This window comes from Trichechus manatus, unplaced genomic scaffold (genome assembly GCF_000243295.1).
Source record: "Trichechus manatus latirostris isolate Lorelei unplaced genomic scaffold, TriManLat1.0 scaffold00003, whole genome shotgun sequence".
In the NCBI taxonomy this organism is placed as follows: Eukaryota; Metazoa; Chordata; class Mammalia; order Sirenia; family Trichechidae; genus Trichechus; species Trichechus manatus.
Window position 1 is genome coordinate 14543730 of NW_004443939.1, and position 26598 is coordinate 14570327.

Genomic DNA, 26598 nt, shown 5'->3' on the forward strand with positions numbered 1-26598 from the left:
ATATGTTTCTTTTCCACCATGTTCCACCCATCTGAGACTGGGGAGGTGGACATTATTACCTCTGAAAATAAATGCTCTAGCAGGAGAGGAAAGATAAAGGGAAGGCGGAGAGACAAAGAGGACTAAACCAAAAAGTTGGGCCAAGAAGAACTGGTTTTTATACACTCCTGCTCCTCTTGTGGCTGGGCTCACGGTCACTCTGTCTCATTCCAATCATCGGGAGGAAACTTCAGAGGTGTCTACTCCTCACCTATCATAAGCCCTGGGAGCATGGTGGTCCAAGGTCTCCTCCCCTTTTCCGGACTCAGGGTCATCAAAGCCCAAAGGCCCTTTGTGGATTAATACCTCATACTATAAAAAGGCAGTTTAGTTTAGTTTTTAAATTTTAATTGGCACAGTTTTTTGTAGTCCAAGAGGTCCAGCAAGGATTCAAGAGAGGAGAGATGACCTCATTATTTGATCTATAATGAATATAATCTTTAGGATGTTCTTTACTTTCTGTACAGTTAACTCTATGAAAAGAATTTTTCTTCTACCTACCTACAGCTCATGATAAATTTATAACTTCTGGAGTTGAGGAACTGATAGTATGGAGAGAAAAAAGTTTTAACTAGGAAATAAGGTCTTTGATATGTGTATACACAAAGGCATATATATACACACAAAACCACACCCCCCACCCCCTACCCCCACTATATACTGTACAAATTGGCACAAACTCTATTAAGAACATAAAATGAGTTAAAAGGTTTTAGTATTTAAGTAATTCTTGGCATTTTAATCTTGACAGGTGCTTAGACAATTTAGGACTTGGCATATTGAATGACACATATATTTAAAAGTCTACGTGTTTTTAAAAAGGCCCAGACCAACTTTCCCTAAACAGTAACCCAATACGACACCACAATTACCAAATGGAAAACAAGATAGTTACTCTCTATTAAATCAGTAAAGGGTATTTTAGAGAAAAGACAATTTGGAGAATAAAGACCTCAGAGTCCACTTTCCAAGGTAAGAACATTTTAGTTATTAGCAGTGGTTACCAAATAAGCTGAAGGGAAATCTCTCCAAGGAGCTGCTCATAATTTTCTTTGTTGAGAAGAGGTGAGGGACTGTTTCACTCTTCCACTATAAGATGATACAAGTTTTTTTATCCTTGAAAGGGTTTTCTGAAGTTGGAATCCCGACCAGCAGAGGGTCACTCCTGGCATGTTCCTCACAGTACGACATGAGGTCCGCGGACGCCTTGGAAACCTGACAGGTAGACAAACCAACAAGAAACAAAGAAAGACTTTAGTTGTAAACTTTAAATGTGTATTTGAATGCTAAACCACTGGGTAGATGACTGTTGGAAAACAGGATAATGCCGGAAAACAGGATAATGTTGGAAAACAGGATAATCAAAGTCTCAAAGTATCACCCCTAGATAACTTATCAATTAAAAAGGGGGGAAAAAATAAACAAAACTCATTGCCATCAAGTCGATTCCGACTCATAGGGACACTATAAGACAGAATAGATCTGCCCCATAGGGTTTCCAAGGAGCAGCTGGCGGATTCCAACTGCTGATGTCTCTGGTTAGCAGCTGAGCTCTTGAACCACTGAGCCACTTACGTCTCCAAAAAGGGGAAAGTGCCTTTAAAATGGAGAAGTCTGGCAGATAATGCTTTAACCAGATAATGAGACTTGCTGATGAGACAAACTGACATCGCTGAGGGCACACCACCACCTTGTTAATACTGTTGCCAAAACATTTAACTGAAACTTAATAATCAGGGGCAAAAAAAAAAAAAAAAACACATCCAAATTGAGTTATATTCTGCAAAATAAGTGGCCTGGACTCTTCAAAATGGACTGTGTATTAGATAATAGTCGAGTTTCTTAAGGGTGATAATTGTACTGTGGTTATGTAAAAGAACACCCGTGTATTTAGGAGATATATGGTAAAGTATTTAAGGGTGAAGAGTCACGATGTCTGCAAATAACTGTCAAATAGTTCAAAGAAAAAATTATATGTAGTTTGTGTGTGTGTGTGTGTATAGAGAGACAGAGGACAGAGAGAGAGAAAGCAAATGTGGCGAAGTGTTGACAATGGATGAATCTTGGTAAAGGGTAAATGGGGAGCTTGGGTGGTGTAAATGGTTAAGCACTCAATTACTAGCCAAGAGGTTGGCAGTTTGAACCCATCAAGAGGCTCCTCGAAAGACAGGCCTGCCAATCTGCTTCTGAAAGGTCACAGTATTGAAAACCCTATGGAGCAGTTCTCCTCTGCACACCTGGGCAACTAACAACAACAACAAAGGGTATGTGGGTGTTTATTGTCATAACTCTTCCGTAGGTTTGAACTTTTTCAAAACAAAAAGGGGGGGGGGTGCGTAAAAAGGAAAAAGTGTACGTGGATCAAGGGAAGGTTGTATCTTTAGCTTCTAGCCAATAAAAAGGGCTTGGAATGCAGAACAAAGTTTAAGAACTGAATAATAGGCTTGGAGCCAAAACTCTGAAAGAGGAAAGCCAAGTTCTGGAACTTCAAGATTTACTGTTAAAGATGGGGCTTCAGGAAATAAAAGGAGGGCCAAAACCAGCATGGGAAGATGCAGTGCCTTACTCTGGCATGAGTGATAAATGGAAAACACCGTCCCCTGTTGCAGAAGCCCGGGTGGGAGATCCAGCAGAATAATCAGATCAGCGTCCTCAGGGGATGAACACAGGGCAGCTGAGCTGTGTCAAGCAGGGCACAGCCTGCCTCATGTTTTGAAGACAGGTGACTATCTCCAGGTCCAGAGGAATTTATCATGTGACTGCTTCAGTTTCTAGGAAACACTTTAGTCACAACCATCCAGGGCACTCATTCCTTAGTCCTCCCTTGGGATCTGGGCTGGAAAAGCCTGCAAAGTCAGGTGACCTGACATATCTCTAGGTTTCTCTATGGGCTCTCGGCTACAGCTGGCATTACTCATCCCAGTGCAGAAAGTGGTCACTGAAGTCCACACACACTGAAAAAGCTGCATTTTCCAAAAAAGGAGACCCTAACTGTTGACTTATTATGCAAGGCTGCCTCAGCTGCACTGATAATTCTAGAACACTTAATAAATTCCAGCGGGATGATGATGGTGTTTATAAGTCCATTTGGAACCCATCCCAATTTGCAACACAGTGATCATGGGACTTGAGCATGCTCATTCAGGGAAGGTGGGTCCTCAGGAAGTCCTGTCCAGAGTTTAGGTTTTCTGTCCATACAGAGAGGGGAACTCAGACACTTCGCTGTTCACCTCTTAAAATAAGGCCTGTTCTAGGTAGAAATGAAAGTTAAGATCCTGAGACCCTCAGCTAGGAAAATCCTGGGACCCAGCTGAGTTAAACAGCATTCAAAACCACCAGTTGCTGTCAAGTCTTCTCTGACTCATGGCAACCCCGTGTGTGTCAGAGTAGAAGTATGCGCCATAGGGTTTTCAATGGCTGATTTTTCAGAGGTAGATCATCAGGCCTTTCTTCTGAGGCCTCTCTGGGTGGACTCAAACCTCCAACCTTTTGGTTAGCAGCTGAGTGCATTAACTGTTTGCACCATCCTGGAACTCCTAAATGACATGACCTTCTCTGAAGTTTGGCCCGGCCTTTGGAGAGCAGCTGGAACTGACCAGAAAGCACATCTAATCCAATCAAGGCTTCTTACCTTTATTCTTTCAATGGACGCTTCTAATCTTAACTGCTGCACAGTTCTCCTTGCCTGGGCTATGTTGTTGGTGCTTGCTGTTTTGCTGGACATCTTCAATTACTGTTTTTACCTGAAATCTTAAGAGGATTTCTTTTTTAAAGGTGAATCACAGTCATCTTTAAACTGGCTGAACAGCCATGTTGCTTTACGTTACTTTAAAGGGGAAGGAGGCCTTTTCCCAGGCATCACAACCACTCGGAAGCAGTTACTAAAATACCCCTCAGCACTCCGATGGGTGGCACAGGCGTCCAAGCTTGCTATTTGAGCACCTTCACAAATCTTTGGTTTGTAGAAGCCCAATACTAGTAGTTTAGTCAGTGCACCCCAACATGCAGCATACAAGTCGCCTTTTCTAGGCTTTTCCAAGAGGAAATGAAGACACACAAACACCTGCAGTAGTGAGAAGCCCCTCTAGCAAACATGAGCATGTGCCATCAGAGGCCACACTTCATGTGCTGTTTAATATTAAAAACCAGTTCCCGAGGAATGGATTCTGACTCACGGCAGCCCCATGTGTGTCCGAGTAAAACCGTGTTCCATAGGGTTTTCGATGGGTGATTTTTCAAAAGCAGATCAACAGGCCTTTCTTCGAAGGAGTCTCTGGGTGGACTCAAACCTCCAACCTTACGGTTAGCAGCTAAGCATGTTAACCATTTTCAGCACTCCAGTCTAATAGTAAACCAACCCATTGCCGCCGAGTCAATTCCGACCCATAGCAACCCTACAGGACAGAGCAGAATTACTCCATAGGGTTTCCAAGGCTGTAAATCTTTACAGAAGCAGACTGCCACATCTTTTTACCAGAGGGTCAGTTCAAACCGCTGACCTTTTGGTTAACAGCTGAGCAGTTAACCACTGCACCACCAGGGCTTCTTCAGTTTAATATTACTGCTATCTAATTTAATAGAAGGTGTAATTTTATTCCATTTTGGTTCTCTTAGCCAACTAGTACACTCATACAAGTCCTGCCAATTGAAAACACCTAAAGAGAGAGCCTCCAAGAAACTCTGCACAAAAAGTGCATTTTTAGGTGCTATCAAGATGTTCGATCATTTGGAGGAGGTTAGTTAGGCATATAAGGAAGCCTTTCTTTAAGAAAAAGTAGGAATCTCTCAGCTGAAAGATCCTCAATGATAGAGCCATAGGACATGTCAAATAAGACACAATGAGTAGCCGAAAGCCTGAAATATTTACAACTTTATCATTCCCTCCTCCAATCTCCCTCTGGCCTCAGGCTGGTGGCCAGGGCACTTGTTCATCCTGTTACCCCATAATCTGTTCAAGGGCTGACTCTCTCCTCTGGCCTGAGCCTCTGTATTCTAGGCTGCCTTGTTTTCCTCTTTCCCCAGCCACCTGGTGAAAATCAACGGAAACATCCTGGACCTCGAGCTTCGACCGCCCTGGTTTTCCAACTGCACATTCCAAGGAGAAGGCCAGCCTGTGGAAAAGCACTGCCTAGTGCCCTGCCATATATGGCTAAGTTCCCTCTCAAGCGAGTGGTGACTGGGGAAAACGCCGAGCTGGCAGGCCTGGCAGTGGTGGCAGTGTGGCGGTTTTATGACTCATGGGAGCAGGTGGACAGTAGGTGTTCCTCCCCAGCACTATGCACGGGCTCAGCAAAGTCTCAGAGCATGGTTGCGCCAGTCACAAACCCAGGCTGGCTCAACCTTCTGGAGGGGCCTTAGCTGCACAGAGCAATTCTGCCATAAAAGCTTAGACCGGACACAGCTGACAAAAACACCAGCAACCCACAAGCTCTACAGTCTCTACCATGTGGGCACTATGGTGTTGTACACAGAGTTCCACAAGACTTAGAATGCTCCCAAAGGCTGAGTTCAAGGACTTGGGATGGTGCTTACACCCTCTATGGCCAAAAGAAGCTTTGAGTCAAATGCACAAATCAAACTGTGCTTTTAATAGTGTGCAGGACTTTGAAATACAGCCTAAGCAGCAAGCTTCACATTCCTGGGTTTGGATCCTGCTTCTGCCACTTACTAGCTGGGTGAAACCAGGCAGGCAACTTAACCTCTATGAGTGCAAGTTTTCTCAGCTGTACTATGAGGATACTATTACCCATCACATAGGGTTGTTTTCAAGGATTCAATTTGCTAGTGCACATCAAGTGTTTGGCATAAGACCAAGGGCACTCCATAAACAGCTGTTAATAATTTTATTTTTTTATTTTTTATCATTGTGCTTTAAGTGAAAGTTTACAATTTGCTGTTAATAATTTTTATCCTTTGGGGTCACACATAGCACAAGGTATTGGAATTCGTTGTTTATCTGTCTGCCTCCCTCCCTGGTCAATGAGTCTCAATGGACTGGGTCTGGGTGGGCTACGAGCATCACTTCTTTTTTTAACAAGTCCCCAGGACAATCTATTGCTTGGTAAAGTAGAGGGTCAGTGAAAAAGAGGAAGACCTTCAACGAAATGGACGCAATGGCTGCAACAATGGGTTCAAACATAGCAACAATTGTGAGGATGGTGCAGGACCAGGCAGTGTTTTGTTCTGTTATACATAAGGTTGCTATGAGCTGGAACTGACTTAACTGCACCTAACAACAAAAGGCCCCTCTACGGGGCATCTGTGGTTCAGTGGTAGAATTCTTGCCTTCTGTGAGGGAGACCCAGTTTCCATTCCTGGTCAATGCACCTCGTGCACAGCCACCACCCATCTGTCAGTGGAGGCTTGCGTGTTGCTATGATGCTCAACAGGTTTCAACGGAGCTTCCAAACAAAGATGGACTAAGAAGAGAGGCCTGGTGATCTACTTCTGAAAATCAGCCCATGAAAATCCTGTGGATCACTATGGTCCTATCCATGACCAATCATGGGGATGTGCAGGACTGGGCAGCATTTTGCTCAGTTGTGCGTGGTATTGCCATGAGTTGGGGGCCGCTAACAGCAACTGCCCATTCTGCTGCACTTCACTGCCAGGGCAGGATGGAATGAATGACAGTCAGCAGAAGAGTCCCCTTGGAGCAGGGAAGCACTAGCAATGCAGGAAACTGGAAGGGGAAATATGTGGCAGGGCAAGGTGGCCTTGCCTGTCCTAAGCCTTGGGAGACCTTGTTTCAACCCTGAGATGCTGGCTCCTCTTCAGATTCCTCAGCCATCCTGTCCCACCCGAAGGAGAGGCCTGGGGTCTCCTCCTCAGGTATTTTGCTCACACCCAGCAGCTAGCCTAGCTCAGTCTATGCAACTAGGCAAGTGCTTATTAACAGACACTTTGAAATGGGGCTTGGGCACTAGGAAACCTCACTGTGAACAGCGTGAAGTGCCTGGGCTTACAGTGCGGCGGTTACGTATTTTGTTCCTTGTAGCATGTTAAACCGGGCTCCCTTCCCAGCTGGCACCGGTTCTGAGGATCGGCCCTCAGCCTCCAAAACAGGAACATGACACCCTTTCTGCACAGCCTGTGGTTTCCACGCTGCACCCTAAGGACTTTCTAAATGTTCCCTTTGCATGAGAATAACACCAAGCATTCTCTTCTTCCTCGCAACCTCCAGGGCATGAAGTTTCCAAGATCCCACCAAGTTTTCCTGTAACTGCAGAACAGTTCACACGTCTCAGAACTCCATCAGTCACTGTTCCCACTGCAAGGCCCTAAGCAAACATTCCATGGTCAGGCTCTTTAGAAAATGCTTGGGGAGGTCCCCCACAAATTGATGGGAAACTCTGCATCTAGTACACTGAGGACTTTCTTACTTCCTGACTGCATTATAGTCATGATTAAAAACAGCTAGCAATTCACAGTTCACGCCTGCCAGCTTAGGGCTTCTTGCGTCCTTCCCCCATTGTGATATCTGTGTTCTGACCTGCCCCTTCATAGAGGGCGTCTCCTGCTCGTCACTTCCCCGCTCCCCTCCGCCGGGGAATCCTCAAGGCCCCCGACTCTAGAAAATCCATGCAAGATATTTCTATTGAGCAGTATTCGGTACCAGGCACAGCGTGGGACATGTGAGGCATTGGTGGCTCAGGGGTAGAATTCTCGTTTTCCATGCAGGAGACCTGGGTTTGACTTCCAGCCAATGCACCTCATGCACAGCCACCACATATCTGTCAGGGGAGGCTCGTGTGTTGCTGTGATGCTAAACGGGCTTCATAATTTCCAGATTAAGTTGGAATAGGAAGAAAGGCCTGGCAATCTATTTCTGAAAATCAGCCAATGAAAACCCTATGGATCAACAATGGATTGATCCACAACCGATCATAGGGATGGCATAGGACAGACAGCATTTGGTTCCATTATGCTTGGGGTCACCATGAGCTGTTGGCTGCCTCGACAGTAGCTAACAACAATAGCAAGACAGACACAGCTGCTGCCCTCACAGAGCTTAAGATCTTGCTCAGGAGACAAACATTAAACAAGTAATTAGACACTTCCTTCCTCTACTACCTCCTGCCCCGCCAGACCCTCTGGAAACTCAAGTACCGTTTCTCTTCTGGAAATCCCCTCCACTCTGCTGGTATATGGATAACCCCACCTAGAAAATTAGATAAAAGTTATGTGGTGGGTTGACTTTACAGTTTCACAGATTTATTAAAAAAAACAAAAACACTTTCTACTGAGTATTGTATAGGAATCGCACTGATGTCAATTAAATGGGGTCTTCGTGATCAGTCCTAGAAAAAGTTGTACATTGGGCGACTGGAAAAGAAAATGATCTCCTATTATAACATTGTTCCTATAAAGAAATCAGATCATAATTATATTGTTTTAACTTAAGAAGCCTCTTTGAGGAACTCAGTTGGCTGAGGTGCCTCATGGTGGTGCAAGGTGGGCAGTGCTATCTGATTCCCGGGCTGCAGGAGGTGTTTACTGGTGTTCTGGCTGAGTACTTCCTCCCCACTTGCAGCTGCTTTGCACCTCCTGGGCAGGGGCAGACAGACATCTCCAAACACTGCTACACCTCAGAGGGTTTTCTTTGGTATTCCCTCAATGGCAGGGGTGCTTCGCTGTTTGTTTCTGCTACTAGGTTGATAAAAGGCTTACTTTATTCTTACACCAAGAACAGCTTCCAAGGCAAACAATACCTGGTATTTGTATAGAACCTGAGAGCACACACACTGCTTTCACAACACTCTTCTCTGAAGCTCCCCTATGATCCTGTAAAGTTTGTTATTATGCCATCCTCATCTTATAGATGAGGCAACTGAAGTTAGAAAGACTCACTTTGAGTTACCCAGCTTGTAAGCCTTGCTCCAGCTTGTAAGCTTTTGCACTCCCGAAACCACACCTTCCCCACTGCACCAAGGAAGGAATTACTGTGATTCACAAACACTCAGGGCCTCACCTGGCATCCCTCAATGTGCTTCATAATCAAGGGTGACCTTAACACTCTGTGACCTGGAGTTGTGGGCTTGCTGATCACATCATGTTTGGGCAACACCCCTTCTGGTGCAGAAGGGATTTGTCTGTCTGTCCAGTGCCCTGGTGAAAAGGTCTCCCCTCTCATATCTGCAAGCTAAGCAGGAATATTCTCGCTGCTGCTGCTACTAGGCAAACACGGAGGTCTGGGCCTGGGGCAGCATTTGGAGTTCCTGAACCGCCAGGGGTCCACTCCACCCAGAAGGTCCGGGCCTGGGCATGCACCTGACCACTGGTTTGATAAAACTCTACCTATCGCTTCTGCAGCCTTGTTTTCATTTTTGCATTTGACTAAGAGATTTGATTTGACTAAGAGATTTGAATGAATGTATGTAGTATTGTGCCACTCATGATTTGCATTGCTTTTCAATGCTACGGTTCATGTGAACCCTCAGGTTCCCAGAAATTCCAAGGAACAGAATGTCCCATTAGGGAAATACGGGGATTTTCATCTTTGTCTAGAGGGGCCTGAAGCAGGGAGAGGCAGGCGGGGATGGAAAGTGTGTCACAGAGCACATTCTGGAAGTAAGGCACCAGGAAGCCCCAGGGTCTGAATCACAAGTCACCACCGCCTGGCCAGTAATTGAATCACTGGAGCAAAGCCAAGGTGCACATGAGGAAACACACTGCTTGTGGCTGTAATAAAAGAACTGGCAAAAAAAAAAAAAAAAGCTACAAGCTTCCACTTACTCACCCTCTGATCTTGCTTTTGGCTTTCAATGTTTTAACCTAGCTCTTTGTCTGCTTCCTCCTCTGTAAAAGGGGGACAGTAATGCCCATCTTGCAGGATTGTTGGGAAGAAAAAAAAGAGCCCCTATCAGTAAGGCAAGTCCTTGGGTGGCGCAAGCGGTTTGTGCTCATCTACTTACCTAAAGGTTGGTGGTTTGAACCCACCCAGTGGTGCCATGAAAGAAAGACCTGGCAACTTCCTTGGGTAAAGATATAAAAAAAAAACCATTGCTGTCGAGTCTTTTCTGATTCATAGCGACTCTGTAGGACACAGTACTGATCCATAGGGTTCCCAAAGCTATAATCTTTATGGAGGCAGACTGCTACATCTTTTGCCCATGGAGCGGCTGGTGGGTATGAACCGCTGACTTCTCAGTTAGCAGCCGAGCACTTAACCACTGTGCCACCAGGGTGCCTCTGGTAAAGATCACAGCCTAAAAAACCCTATGGGGCAGTTCCATTCTGTCAATCAACTGATTTTCTACTCTGAAAATCAACTCGATGGCCCCAACAACAACAGGTCTCTGGGTGGAGCAAACAGTTTACGCTTGACTCCTAATCGAAAGGCTGGCAGTGTGAACCCATCCAGTGGCACCACGGAAGAAAGTCCTGGCAATGTGCTATAAAAATTACCGTCAAGAAACCCTATGAAGCAGTTCTACTCTGTAACACATGGAGTCATGGAGTTGGAATGGACTTGATGGTAATGGGTTTATTTGCTTTATTTTAAATCAGTAATGCACCCCGCACTATAAATGTTTAATAAATGCTGGGCTCCTAGACTCATTTAACAAGACACAAAACACACATCTGGTGGTAGAAACAAGAGAAAACAGCCAGCAACAAGAAGAATTCAAGGTAATGTGACCAGACAGCAACAGCTTTGTGATATGGCCTTAGAGGGAAACCAGTGTGTACAGAGTTACGTCCTCACGAACAGTTCTTCTATTTTCATTAACACTTATTATTTTATATTAGAGCCTGCAACCTCATGGACAGTAGGCTGAATCCAGACTGCAGATGTCTTGGTTTGTCCCCAGAGAGTGTGAGCTCAATAGTGGTGCGTCTGTGTTTTCACTCTGAATTGACTGCCAACACTTGAAAAATCAAAAGATTTCACCTTAAAAGGAAGAAAAAAATTTTCTTGAAAAATCAAGAAAACCCTACAAAACTGGGCTGGACCTGAACAGAGGCTGCCCAATTAACATCTGCTGGTGCACCTGCCAGGGCCCCTACCTTTGAACTTGTGATACCACCTTTACACTACACGTTGGATATTTAGTTAAAGGGGCATGCTCAAGGATGAAGTCAGGGCACTTGGGCTCTGTCCTGCTCCTGCCACTTCCCAGCTCTAGGACAGGGCTTGTCACCTATATAAAAACCAGTGGCCGTTGAGTTGATTCCGAATCATGGCGACCCCATGTGTGTCAGAGTAGAGTCATGCTCCATAGGGCTTTCAATGGCTGATTTTTCAGAAGTAGATCACCAGGCATTTCTTCCCAGGTGCCTCTGGGTGGACTTGAACCTCCAAACTTCTGGTTAGCAGCTGAGCGCATTAACAATTTGCACCATCCAGGAAACCTCGAAAATTTTCTCATGGAAAAAATGGGGATATTAATACTTTCCTATCTCAAACGATTGTGAAGAGCATCAAATACAACAGGCATGTGAGTGTAATGAATGTACAGAATATGTTTGCTGTGCGTTTACTCCTTGCCTCCTGTTATACACTGTGTGACATGTGCTAAGCACTTTGCAGCTCCTGATTGGCATGTAGCATCCATTCTATCCCCCCGTGTGTCTTGCTGAACTGCAGGGCTGGAAAACTAAGAACTACTTCCCCCAGGTTCTTTGGAAGCTAGGGCTCTGTTAATTTGATGCATTCGAGAGAGGGAAGGTAGAAGTGAGAAGGCCAGGGTCCTGCTTGCTTGGTTTATTTCTGCTGGCAAGCAGGATCATGGGCAAGCTGCTGTCTGTGGAGGCGGTGGCATTCCAGTGTCCAGTCCCTGTGACATGGTACTGAGAAGGTGGGTGGCTGCAGCAGCTGCCCATTTCTCCACTTCCTGCGGTGGTGAAGAAGGGGGGCCCTGGCGGCCAGTTCTCATGGTGGTATTCTAGGAGTCCTTCCCGGGGGCCCCGATCTAGAGCCACCCCTCCAGCCCTTCCAATGATTACGTTACCAGTTGCCATCAGGTAGATTCTGACTCACGACGACCCCATGTGGGTCGAGTAGAACTGTGCTCCGGGGCTTTCAGTGGCTGATTTTTCAGAAATATATTGCCAAACCTTTCTTCTGAGATACCTCTGGGTGGAGTCGAACCTCCAATTTTTCAGTTAGCAGCCCAGTGCATTGACCGTTTCTACCACCCAGGGACTCCTCCAATGATTACACAAGCACCTAATTCCCTGTATTAAGCCCCATTTTGCACAAGTTGCCAAGAACACTTACCGTTTGCTGTAACTGAATACAGACTGATAGACCATCATTAATATGTTGTCCAGTAAACTGTAAATAACTTACAAATACTGGTTATGATTTCTAAAATTTCTATGATTATTATTTACCTTTAACATACCATCACTGCTGAACACATTAAAATCGAAGACGTGAAGGAGGGGTAGTTAAAAAATAAAACTCTCTTTCCCCAACCAAAGCTCACAGGCCACGAGGTCAAGTGAGGTTGAACTCGTGACCAGCTGCACATTCTCCTCTGCTCTTACCCAGTTCTCTGAACAAAGGGCAAAAAGAACATGCTGCTGGCTTAACAGGGGAGGGAAATGAGAGGGAGAGATAGGAAAGGGCTGCATGGAGAGATGGGAAAAGTGGTTTGGGATGGGGAGGAGACAGTGACTAGGGCTCTTCTAAGAGCAGCTTTTATAGTCTCAGAATCAGCAGAATGAAAAAGAATGGGAACAGCTCTCCCTCAAGCCTCAATGGAGTTATAGAGTTCATCTTCAAAAAGTGTGTTTTTATCCTTGTAAACACTTTTGATGTCCTTATCTGGCATCTTCGATGGTTGATTTTCCCTGCCATCCAGGGCACATGCCCCTGAATAACAATAATAAAGACAATAAATTATAATAATAAATTTTGACAACTATCACCATTTATTGAGTACTTGGTATGGGCCTGGTGATGCAGTGGTTAAAAAGCTTGGTTGCTAACCAAAAGGTTGGCAGTTTGAATCCACCAGCTGCTCCTTGGAAACCCTATGGGGCAGTCCTACTCTGTCCTATAGGGTCGCTGTGAGTCAGAATCGACTCGATGGCAATGGGTTTGGGTTTTTTTTTTTGGTATGGGCTAGGTAAGTAATTGCACAAATCATTTCCTTTAGTCCTCTCAACAACTCTACAAGATGAATACATTCACGCTTTGTTTTACAGACAAAGCACAGAGAGGTGAAAAAAAGTCTTCCCCAAGATCACACAGATTGACGTGGCTGAGCTGGGACTCTGACTCAGAGCCCCCTAACTCCCAAGATCCTGCTCTTAATACCAGCCTATACTGCCTGCCTTTGAACAGGAAGGATGCCAGGAAGTTGAGAGAAAGCAGAAACAAGTGTCAGCACTGGGCAAGAGAAGATGACACTGCCCTCCACCATTTCGAGGCTGCTGCTCATTCAGATGGGTGGTCCCCATGGCAATGACGCTAGAAGTGTGGTGCTAAGTGGCCTTGAAAGAAGACCTCAGCAATGGAGAATTGGTTGTGCTCGATGTAAACAATGTGTGACTAGATTCCAGATAAGGCTACTGCTAAAGACACAGAATGATCCCATCCTCCTCCTGTGCCCCAGAGAAGATGGCAGGGAGCCATGAAAACGAGCCAATCTTGGGTAGTAAATCCCAAAGAGAAGGAGCTGCAGATCTCGAGCAGCAGGTTCCCAACCTCACTGTGTATCTAGATCACCTGGAGCACTGGTGAAAAAAATTTCAGTAGATCTGGGGCGGAGTCTAGGAATCTGTATTTAAAAACTTTTCCAGGTGATTCTGATATAGGTCCTTTGTGGACTACTCATGAGAAACAGACAATGATTTGCGGTGCCTTTGCCTCTTGATTCTCAATGCATGCCCATGGTTATTTCTGCCCAGGAATTACAACATGTCAATTTAACAAGCCCTGCAGAATTCTAACTCCTCTTAATAATCTTAACCTATTGGATTAACCACTATTTGTTGGTGAGTTTGCTGTACAGTGGTGACTTGTGTGTTGTTGGCCAAGGATACTGGCCAACATGGACTGCCAGAAGAATGCACAAATGTGTCTTGCAAGAATACAGCCAGAATGCTCCTTAGAAGCGAAGATGGAAAGACTTCGTCTCATGTACTTTGGACATGTTATCAGGAGGCACCAGTCCCTAGAGAAGCACATTATGCTTGGTAAAGTAAAGGGCCAGCAGAAAAGAGGAAAACTCTCAATGAGATGGATTGACACAGTGGCTGCAACAATGGGCTCCTAAACATAGCAATGATTGTGAGGATGGTGCAGGACCGGGCAGTGTTTTGTTCTGTTGTACTTTGGGTAGCTATGAGTTGGAACCGACTCGACGACACATATAACAACAACAGGGTAAAACCTCCTTCAACTTGATATTGCTCTTATCATCTAACATACTTTTTTGCTACGAAAGTCTAAGTTTGTTTTCTTAACAGCCACTCCCTTCTGGCAAATATCTTCTCCCTGGCTTCAGTGATACTATACTATCCTGTTCTTGTCCTGTTTAACGATCTTCCTTTGCTATGGCCTGGTGCTGGAACTCTGGAGTAGCCAAGTGAATAAGGGCTTTTACCGTTAGATAAATCTGAATCCTGACTCATCACTTATTACCCTAAGGTACTTCATTTCTCTGAGCCTCAGTGCCCTCATCTAAAATGGGATGCTGTAAATGTAAAATGGGAAGGATAATAATAGTACTTACCTCACAGAACTGTTCGCAGGATGAAATGAGATAATGTATGTAACTTACTAAGCACTGCCTGACACACATTGGTCCTCAGTCCATGATGATGCTAGAACCTCATGATTTAAGCTATGACCAACACACTTCACATATAGCCCTGACCTGTTACTTTAATCCCAATAACTAGCTGACAGCCTATTCAAATTGACACTCAAATGGTCCACAGTTGCTTCAAACATAATACACATAAAACCCAATGTAACGCTGCCATCTGTCCCCACCCTTCCTAATGTGCTTTTCTCGATGAGTGTCATCCTCACTGTCCTTGTCACTGAGGCATCCTTTGCTCCAGGCCTCAATCTAATTCCTTAGATCAAGTGCTGTCCAGTAGAAAGTGAGCCACGTAAGTGACTTTAAGTTTTTCAATAGGCACATGAAAAAAAATATAAAAAGGTGATATTGATTTTAATATTTTACTTAAACCAATATGACCAAAACAGAAATGTAATCAATGCAAAAAATTACTGAGATAATTTACATTCTTTTTTTCATAGTAAGCCTTCAAAATCTGGTGTGTATTTTTATACTTGAATCTCAATCGGACTAGCTATATTCCATGTCGCAAGTGGCTATCATATTGGACAGTACAACTTTAGACCCTCATACTTTCCAATTATCTTGATTCCGATTTTGATAAATGTCCCATTTTTTATTTTGCCCCATTCTCCTGGCTTCTATTTTATATCAGTGTTGGCCCCTGTGATGGTTAAGACTATGTGTCCACTTGGGTAGGCCATGTTTCTCAGTGGTTTGGCAGATATTACATAATCATCCTCCATTCTGTGATCTGAGTTGCCTATCAGTTGAAAGGGGAGTCTCCTTGGGGCTGTGGCCTGCATCCTATATACATACACACACACATATATATATATATATATATATATACACATATACATATGTGTGTGTGTGTCTATATTCTGGCAAAGCTCACCCTCTCTGGTCTTGCATTTGACTAGTCATCCTCTGACCTCTGGTTCTTGAGATGTGAGCCAACAGCTTGTCATCTAACCTGCCAATTTTGGGTTTGCCAGCCTCTGCAACCATGTGAGTCTGGACAAGCCTCCAGTCTGATGTCTGACCCATCGATTTGGGACTTGCCAGCCTCCACAACTGTGTGAACAATTTCCCTGAAATAAAACTCTCTCTAAATATATATATGCTTCACTGGTTTTGCTCCTCTAGACAACCCAGCCCAAGACCGCCCCCAGCACTTCAAGTTAATACTGCCGGCTCAGCCTCATACCAAGACTCCTGCCCCTAATCCTTCTCCTCTCTAACCTATCCTGATTACTATGCTCAGATACAGTGCCACTTTCAGCTTATTCCTCTATGGCTCACAACACGTTCCTGGGATTCCCCAGTACCTCCAGGATAAAATCTAAGGACTCAGCCTTGCACTTAAGATCTTCTCTAGTCTGACCCCATCCTCTCTAATAAACTATAATAAAATCCTAACCATAAAAATCTTATTTCTACCAAGAGCTTACTTCATGCCAGACACTGGCATATATGCCAATCACTGCCAATACATTATCCTACCAAATCCTCACACAACCCTGCGGGATATGTTCTATTGTCACCCCATTTTAGAAATTAAGAAACTGAGGCACAGAGAAGTTTGACCACGTGGGCTATGTTTACAAGCATAGGTTCCAGCCTCTGCTCAAGTCCTCTGCCTGCTTCTCCTGGCCTCTTTAAATTTCCTCTTCCTACAGGCCCTGGAGTCCCTGAGTGGTGCAAATGCACTTGGGTTGCTAACCAAAAGGTTGTAAGTTCAAGTCCACCCAAAGGCACTTCGCAAGAAAGGCCTAGAGATCTACTTCTGAAAAATCAGCCACTGAAAACCCCATGGCGCACAGCTCTACTCTCACATACGTGGGGTTCCCATGAGTCAGGACTGACTCAAAGGCAACTTGGTTTTAGGCTCTAGTTTTTACTTCTTCCAGGAAGGTCTCCCTACTTTTGTTTACAATGATTAGCCCCTTTTATGAATTCCTGCTATATGCTTACAGCTCAGAGGTCCAAGGGCCCCCTAAGGGGCTGGCCCGTGCATGAATTGGGAAGGAGGAAAAGTTGTGCATGTATCCAAAATTAAAAGCAAAATTCAGTGTGTGTTACCTGCGGTGCAATGGATCGTTTTTACGTGGCCTTTCTTGCCATGGACTGTGGAAATAGTAATTGTAGCCCACCAAGGGGACTGCTCAGTTTTGTCACCCTGCTTGGCTTAAAATGAGCCACCCTAGAGGTGGGAAAGAGAAGATCCCATCACCACTAAGAAAGAACAGCCAGGAGCAGAGAGCACATCCTTTGGACCCAGGATCCCTATGCTGAGAAGCTCCTGGAATCAAGAGACAGAGAGAGAGAGCTTGAGAAGCGGTGGCAGAGAAAAGATGGCAGGAGACAGTATGGTGGGCTTCCCAGCCGACAGAGCGGGAAAGCTGAGTGCCTCTGGGCAGGAGGCTTGCTGGCAGAGTAGACTGCCTCTGGGCACTTATTGGCAGAGCTAAAAGAGCTTTGTAACACTTGCCGGAGCTGGGCAGAGGCTGAGGGCCAGAGAGGCGTGCCTGTGAGCACAGCTGAAAAGAGGCTGTCTTGATGCAAGAACTGTATCCTGAGTGTTCCTGAGACTGAATTATAACCTGTTACTTCCCTAATAAACCTCATCATCGTGAGTACTGTCTGTGAGTTGTGTGTGGCCACTGCAATGAATTATTACACCCAGCAGAGAAGTAGAGAGGAGGGACGGTTGGTGTCAGAGGAGGTAAAAATGGTGGAGAGAGGAGGCGTATCTGACCTCTGCCTCATAGGAATCAGCCTTGGGCTGTTGACCTTGATTCTCCTTCTCCCTTGTGAAACTGGAGGAGGTCAGACACTGCCTCCACGCCATTTTTACAGTACCTATGTTTACTTTTTCTGAGGAGACAATTTATAGCTGTCATCAAGCTCTCAAAAGGGTAATACCATTTATTTTCAGTGCTTAATGTTAGCTCAATAATAACAGCAACTACGTTTATTGCTTACCATGTGCCAAACAGAAGAATCCCTGGTGCCGCAGTGGTTAAGCATTAAGTACTCGGCTGCTAACCAAAAGGTCAGTGGTTAAAACCTACCAGCTGCTCCACAGGAGAAAGATGTGGCAGTCTGCTTCTGTAAAGATTTTAGCCTTAGAAATCCTGTGGGGCAGTTCTACTGTCATATAGGGTCACTATGAGTCGGAATCGACTTGATGGCACGTAACGACAACAATTACATGTGCCAGCTGGAAACCTCCTGGGTGGTGCAAATAGTTAAGCTGCTTGGTTGCTAACCAAAAGGTTGGAGGTTCGAGTCTACCCAGAGGTGTCTCAGAAGAAAAGCCTGGTGATCTACTTCTGAAAAAATATGCCATTGAAAATCCTATGGAACATAGTTCTATTCTTGACACACATGGGGTCACCATGAGTTGGAGTCAACTCAAAGGCAGCTAGTCAACTCGTTATGTGTACTGTGCCAAGTACTGTATACAGATATTAGTTCACTTAATATTCTCGACAACCGTAAGAGGTCAGATTTATAATACCTATTGACACTGAAAGAAGAAAGGCCTGGAAATCTACTTCTAAAAATCAGCCAATGAAAACCTACGGATCACAATGGTCCAATTCCATTGTGTATGGGGTCACCATGAGTTGGGGGCTGACTGGGATGGCAGCTAACAAGAAGAACACAGACTGCAGCTCAGGAAAGTTAAATAATCTTCCAAAGATCACTTAGCTAGTGAGTGGTAGAAACAGGATGTGAACACAGATCTCTCCTACTTCAAAAGCCATGTCCTTACCTAGGCAAGCGAGTTCTCCCATGCCATCTTCTAGTTCATACTGACTAATGCAGTGTTGAGCAGAGAATGGGGCCTCAAATACCTGGAGTTAAGTTAAAACATGCTATGTAGCAACCAATGCATCAGCTAGCATGAACCTATCACTCGGGGGTGTTTGTGTGCCCAGTGTTTGTTTTCTCAGAAACAGGAAGTACCCTGCTGCTCCCTCCCACAGGGATCCCAGAAAATATGGACTGTTCCCAGCCAAAGGTTACCCACCTGCTTGTTCCCTGCACAGCTCAGAGAAACTGGGTGAAACCCTGGGGCTCCCTCCACTTTATCAGGGCACTTTATTAGGGCCAACTGCTGGCGCTGTGAACTTTCACCTCTAGTGTGGGATGGCCACTTGTGTGGTGCCCAGGTCCCAAGGGCCACACTGTCTTGTACCCTCAGCTGTGCTCCAAATATGTTTTCATTCCACGAAGGTGTGCTCAGGGTGGGTATCCTCTGATGGTGACCCACAGAGCGGCAGGACCTAGTCCCCTCTGGTACATTGTGCCACCGGGCATACTGCCAGGATCTAGTTGTGCACAGAAACATGTGTTCATGGTCAACACTAAGAATGATGTTTAAAAACAAGTTTTACTCTCTACCTGGTGTAGCAAGACTGGTTGATAAATGATTTGTTCATATCTGCACGGCTGGCTTAGGATAGCTGGACGACTCATGTGCTTACTCATGAATGAATGAATACATGAATGAATGAATTCAACAACCATTTATTATTAAACATAAAAGCTCACATTTACATGGTGCTTTTGCTGTGCCAGGCATTGTGTTAAGGGCTTTATGTGAAGTTATTTTATTTACTCTTCACAATATCCCTGAAAAAAGAAATAATTATGCTTTCATTAACTAGTTTTTAAATTTTAAAAGAATGTATGAATATAGTAAAACATTTAGACAGTCCAAAAGCTATACAACAAACACTAGCTCTCCTTCTGCTCTAGACTTCCAGAGGTAACCACTGCTACCGATTTCTCCTGTTTCCTTCTGAAGATATCCCATGCACATACAAACCTGTCTATGTATATCTCTGTCTTAAAAATACTATGGGAGCATACTATATGTGGAGTCCCTGGGTGGTGTAAATGGTTAGCATGCTGGGTTGCTAACCAAAAGGTTGGCAGTTCAAGCCCACCCAGGGGCACCTCAGAAGAAAGGCCTGGCAATCTACTTCCAAAAAACCAGCCACTGAAAACCCCATGGAACACAGTTCTACTCTGACACACATGGGGTTGCCATAAGCAACAGCAACTGGCTATGTTATAGGCATCGTTCTGTATCTTTTTTTTTTTTAAATTAACCAACAATTTATATCCTGGAGATCAAGTTGAAGGTGATATTATTAACTCATTTTCCAAATGAGGAAAGTAAAGGTCTCAGAGAAAAACAAAACAAAACAAAAACAGTTGCCATTAAGTCAGTTCCAGCTCATGGCAACTCCATGTGATGCAAAGTAGAACTGTGCTCCATAGCTTTCATGGGCTGTTATCTTTTGGAAGCAGATCACCAGGCCTTTTTCCCAAAGTGCCTCTGACTGAGTTTGAACCACCAACCTTTTAGTAGCCAAGTGCTTAACTGTTTGCACTACCCAGCGACACCTTAAGGTCTCAGGGACATGTAGTTAGTAAGTGCCGGGGCTGAAATCAATTCTGGTGTCCCTAACCATTCTACTCTGTCCTATAGGGTTGCTATGAGTCAGAATCCACTCGATCGCAACAGATTTTTTTTTTGTTCCTAACCATTGCTCCACACCGCCTCTCTCCTGCAGGTCCTGCAGATCAGGAGCATCCTGAGGCTGGAGAGAAGTGGGAATGATCAGAGAAGCAGAAAACAAAACTCCTGTTCTAAAAGGGTTCACTGATTTTGGGGGGGAAACACTGATAATGAGAGAATGATTTTCAAACAACATAAGAATATATCCAAGATAATGTTTAACTGTACCCTCAAGGTGCTAAGCATGTGCAGAGGGAAGGTGCCTCAGAGCGGGGTGACTCCAGCTAGGAAGTCCTCTAGACCAGTGGTTCTCACAGTGTGGTCTCTAGATCAGTGGCAGTAACATCGGCATCACCTGGGAACTTGTTAGACATGCAAATTCTCAAACCTTATCCCAAACTGAATGAGCAACTCTGGGGGTGAGCTCCCAGAAATCTGTTTTCACAAGCCTCCTGGTGAGTCTGATGCTTCCTAAAGCTGAAGAACTACTATTCTAGAAGGAGGTGATTTTTGAATTAGAGCTTTTAAATAAGAGGATAATTCAGCTGTCGAACTAGCGGTTGGTCTATTCAAACTAAGTTTGATCCATATTCTTGGCATTATTCTAGGACTAAGCTAAGTAAGGAGCCCTGGTGGTGCAGTGTTAAGCGTTTAGCTGCTAACTGAAAGGTCAGCAATTCCAATCCACCAGCCTCTCCGAAAGAGAAAGTTGTAGCAGCCTGCTTCCATAAAGATTACAGCCTTGGAAACCCTGTGAGGCAGTTCTACTCTGTCCTATAGGGTTGTTGTAAGTCAAAACCAACTTAACAGCACACAACGACGACAAGCGGAGAGTGCGAGATACAAACACACAGACCCTACAGCTTGAGGAGGAAGTTATTCCGGGCAAAGGGAGATAAGACCAAAATGTCTAAGAACGGAGACAGAACATTCCAAATGCCCTGGCTTAAAGCTCCACCACTAAACTGTGGTAAGGTGGTCTGTGGCCATTTTGGTACCTAAACCCAAAAAACTTTCCAACTATGGACGAACTGGGAGTTCTCCCCACCAGTCTTCCTGAAGGACCTGCCTCCCACCCTCTACTGCCTCCTCTGGCTGAGCACGGCTGGAGGTTGTCTGCAATGTGACCCCTTACCCTGGATGTTGTCTGCAAGGTAGTGACCAGTTGCCCTGAAGTTGATTCTGACTCATGGCGACCCTGTGTGCCAGAGTAGAGCTGTGTTCTGTAGGGTTTTCAGTGACCGATTTTTTGGAAGTAGACTGCCAGGGCTTTCTTCTGAGGCGCCTCTGGATGGACTCAAACCGCCAACCTCGGTTAGCAGCCAAGTGATTAACTGTTTGTACCACCAGGGACTCCACAAAGTCTGTTTGCCGTTGTTAGTGCTGTCAAGTCGATTCCAACTCAAGCAGATGCTACTCTAGCCTTATCCTTAGAGGGCTGACAAAGCAGAAGAACGAAAATATTTAGGATTTTGGTCTTAAAGGTCTAGCATCTGATCCACATTAAGCAGAGGGCATGCTTTTTAATATTGCTGAACAGATACGAGCTCACCCACTTGCCTGGAATGCATTAAAAACAAACAAAAAAATGAAGCACCTCATGGGAGAGTTGAAAATGAGGCAACAGGCAAATGCTACTGCATCCTTTTTGGATTAAGTAGCAACTAGGTAGTCATTCTCCTGCTTTGACTGGTGTGCGCTGCTTGACAGGGCAGGAAGAATGGATTCAAGAGAGAAAAAGGCTGGGAGGACTAGAAGAGTCTGCAGTTCACTGACATTTACAGCCACTGACATTACAGTTGGGGCTGGGAATCACCCACCATGAACGTGGGATACTCATCTGGTGGTTAAAGGGCTTATGATTCCAATGGGATGAAATACATCCTGAATACAGATAGATAAAGAATATAAACGGGCCAATAAAACATGCCAAATGCAAGCATTAGGGTTCCAGGAACTCAGAGCAGGGATGGTCACTGAGGTCTTGGGAGGTCAGAAATGAGTCATGAGGAATACAGGCCTTAAAAGGATCAATCCTTGAAGTGTGGGAACTGGATAGGTGGGGGTGAGGGAGTAGGGAGAATTTCAGAAAGATGATTGAGGGAAGCAACACAGAGCAGATGAAAGCTGAATTTTATGATGTGAAAACGAGACCCACCAAGGATTCCTGAGAAGTGACAGGCATAAGGGAGTGTTACTGGAAAAACAATATAGTAGCTTTATGTAGGGGGGGAAAGAGGTGGGAGATAGAGACAGACAAGTTAGAACATTTCCATGGAAGTCTGCTGGCTGTTGTTAGATGCCGCTAAGTCGATTCCAACTCATAGCACCCCTATGTGACAGAGTAGAACTGTCTTGTAGGGTCTTCTTGGCTTAGTTTAGTAACTTTATGGAAGCAGATCACCAGATCTTTCTCCCGCGAAGCCGCAGAGTGGGTTCAAAGCACCAACCTTTTGGTCAGCAGCTGAGCGTTTAACTGTTTCTGCCACCAAGGCTCCTATGGAAGGTCTAGGGGCAGGTAACATGAAAAAGAGCCCAAGCTTTGGGGTCAGATGGAACTGGGTTCCAATCCAGGCTCTATTACATAGTGTTATATGGTGCTGAACAAGTCACTTACCCTCGCTGAATGCCCAGGATTTTTAATCTATAAAATGGGAGAACAAGTGTCTACTTACAAGCTTTAATGATGAAAATGAAACAGGAAAGCACCTGGCACGAAGAAACCACCCAATGTTATCTATTCTCATCATCATTATTATTTTTAGCAGTTAGAGTATGAGATTTCAAATAGATGAAGGCAACTGGAATGCAAAGCAAAAGATGGATGCAAGAGACACAAAAATCTAAGAATAAATAAGACTTAATTCTTGGGGCTGACTGGGGAGTGAGGAGCTGCTGAGCACTAGACTTCAGAGGGAGAGCATGAAGAAAAGAGCAGGGTGTATCCTTGTCCCTTCTTCAAGTGGGCGGGGACAAGAAGGGCAGCTTTCAAAGGACAGAGAAGGGGCTGTAAGAGAGGCAGAGGAAGCTGCAGACAGGGCAAAAACCAGTTGCTGTCAAGTCAGTTTTGACTCATGGGGACCCCATGTGTGTCAGAGTAAAACTGTGTTCCATAGGGTTTTCAATGGCTGATTTTTCTAAAGTAGACTGCCAGGCCTTTCTTCCAAGGTGCCTCTGGGTGGACTTGAACCTCCAACCTTTTGGTTAGCAGCTGAGTGTGTTAACCATTTGCACCACCCAGGGACTCCCCAAACAGGGCAACACCTTCACAAAAACTAGCGGAAGAGAGAGAATGTTAGGGAAGAAAGGTAAGTTAACAATGTATAGATATATTAGTTAAAAATATAATCTATCCAGAAAACATACTGGAGGGATATACTCCAAAACGTAGCTATGACAGGTAGTGGGAATTTTAGGGGATTTTTAGTATTGTTTTGTACACAGTACTGTAGTTTGTAAGTTTTTATTTTTATGATAGTAATAGTGAATACTTATATAACGTCTACACTTGCCAAGCATTGTTCTAAGGCCTTTACAGATATTAACTTACTTAATCTTCAGAACAGCACTGTGAGGTTGTTACTATTGTTCTTCCCAGTTTAGGAATGAGGGAACCAAGGGAGGGAGACACTTAGAACGTGGCGGAACGGCCAAGGTCACAGCAGCAGTAGGTGAAGGAGCCAGTACTCCAGCTCCAGCCCTGGCTGCCTGGCTCCACATTCTGTCCTCTTAACCACATGTAATACTTTATGATCTTAAAAAAAAAAAAAAAACAAAACCCAGTAATTGTTATTTACAAAAGTAGAAGGAAGGGTGGTTGTTACTTACTTTATAGGGGTAAAGGAAGTAGAGAACAAGAATAACTCACCGGACTTGGTGATTAGGAAGTTGCTGGGGACCTCTGGAGCCCTAGTGGTGCTGTGGTTAAGTGTTCGGCTGCTAACCAAAAGGTTGGCGGTTCAAATCCACCAGCTGTTCCTTGGAAACCCTATGAAGCAGTTCTACTCTGCCCTACAGGGTTGCTATGAGTCGGAATCGACTCAACGCAATGGGTTTGGTTTGGTTTGGTTTATGGGGACCTTTGCGAGAATAGTTCTGACAGTGTGAAGCGAATGGAGGCCAAGTGATTAGGGGCTGAAGACGGAATGATTAATTTGGGAATTTAAGCAGTGAATGTAGGAGAATATTTAGAGAAATTTGCCAGTGTATTTGAATTGAATGACACCTTTTAGAAGCAGGATTGTTTTAGGAGAAGTTTGTCACCTGAGCATTTCTGTAAGCAGAGAAGTGTTGACCAACAAGAGAGAGAATGAAGATGCTAGACGGAGAATTAACTGAGAGGGCTGGGGAGGATGTGCTCAGGACTGAACTGGGGATTAGGAAGAGAGGTGGCTGAGAAAAGACCTGAAAGATGCAGGGATCAAAAAGCAAGAGAATGGGGAGTGCAGATACTCAGGCTAAAGCCTTCTAACATTTCAGGAAAAAATAAGAAATGAACTATCGACACACACAACAACATGGATGAATCTCACAGACATCATACGGAGCAAAAGAAGCCAGACACGTAAGAGCACATACTGTATAATTCCATTTATATAAAGTTCAAGAACAGACACAACTCACCTACTGTGATAGAAAAATGAGAGAGTGGGTGGAAATACAGATGAAGCAAGATTGGCCATGAGTTAGCTGTTAATTGTTGAAGCTGGGTGACAGGTACACTAGGCTCATTATTCTATTCTACTTCTATATACGTTTATATTTTCGAGAATAAAAATTTTAAAGTAGAATTCTGTGATCCTAAACTCTTCATACTATAAAAAAACCCGATGCTGCCAAGGCGATTCTGACTCATAGCAATCCTATAGGACAGAATAAAACTGCTCCACAGGGTTTCCAAGGAGTGCCTGGTGGATTTGAACAGCCGACTCTTTGGTTAGCAGCCATAGCTCTTAACCACTATGCCACCAGGGTTTCCTTTCATACTATATTACATGATAATTATCGACTTAACATTAGCAGTTGAGATTTGTCATTAAAAAACGGAAGATAACATTAATTATCATCTACTCTTTCCTTCTCTGGTGGTGCAGTAGTTAAGAGCTCAGCTTCTAACCAAAAGGTCAGTAGCTTGAACCCACCAGCTGCTCTGTGGAAGAAAGATGTGGCAATCTGCTTCTGTAAAGATTACAGCCTTGGAAACTCTACGGGGCAGTTCTACTCTGTCCTATAGGGTTGTTATGAGTCAGAATCAACTTGGTGGCAACTGGCACGCTAACTGAAAGGTTGGTGGTTCAAAATCCACCTGCTGCTTTATGGGAGAAAGATGTGGCAGTCTGCTTCCATAAAGATTTACAGCCTTGGAAACTTTATGGGGCAGTTCCACTCTGTTCTTTAGGGCCACTTCCAGATGGCAACGTTTTTTTTTTTTTTTTTTTTTTTTGTGGGGAGGTTATTTCCTTCTCTAGATCAAGATCTAATGAGTATGTCCAACATCTACATCACATAAGTAATTGTCTCTTCAGGCAGCACAGATGGGATGAAAACAGCCATGATCTGGGCCGTCTGCCCATTTCAACGGTGCTCAGACCCTGTGTCATAGTCCCCAAAGTTTAACTTGCCAGGAAGCATCATGACCTAGAATAACCCACAAAAAACAAAAGGGCCAACACTATACAATCCAGGTACCACAACTCATATATGTCGAAAAACTGCAAAATCAGACACATGGTTCCTATTTCCTCCTCCATCTCACCTTCTCTCGATAAACTGTAGTGAGGAAACATATCCTCACCTCCTTTCAAACATGTCTGGACTTGGTAACTGCTCTGAGAAAAACCAAAGTCCATCAAGTTTCTGTGGTGAATAGTAAAATGAACGTTCTGTATTGGCCCTCCCCAGGTTAAGCCTCATAGTCCAAAACCAAAACCGAACTCTGTTGTCATTGAGAGTAGAGCTGCCCCATAGGGTTTTCAAGGAGCATCTGGTGGATCCAAACTGCCAACCTTCGAGTTAGCAGCCAAGCTCTTAACCACTGAGCCACCAGGGCTTCAAGCCTCATAGTACCTCAAAGTTTATATATTCTCAAACTTTATGAAGGGAAAAGGACTGAAGACAAAGGGGTTCCCAACTTGTTGTAGTTCTGACTCATTCTGTTTAAATTGTTTAAAATTCTCCCTCTAAAAGCAAACTTGTTGAACAACTTCTTTTTTAAAATGTTGCATAAGGGAAATATGGAACAGGAAACCAAAC

The 26598-nt window shown here is 44.5% G+C and overlaps 1 protein-coding gene across 2 annotated transcripts in view; it reads right to left on the reverse strand.

Annotated features, from left to right (window-relative positions):
• Positions 1 to 879: 879 nt before the first annotated feature.
• Positions 880 to 26598, reverse strand: part of GNG12 (G protein subunit gamma 12) — a 153622-nt gene continuing 127903 nt past the window's right edge. The window contains exons 1-2 of one of the 2 annotated variants that reach the window (XM_023730952.1): positions 3671 to 3796; positions 880 to 1254 (exon numbers count right to left, since the gene is read on the reverse strand). In XM_023730952.1, coding sequence (XP_023586720.1) covers positions 1129 to 1254; positions 3671 to 3763 — 219 coding nt within the window. In that variant the 5' untranslated portion in view covers positions 3764 to 3796 and the 3' untranslated portion in view covers positions 880 to 1128. Of the gene's footprint in view, positions 1255 to 3670; positions 3797 to 26598 lie in introns of those variants that run through there. The other variant, XM_023730949.1, reaches the window with a different exon arrangement.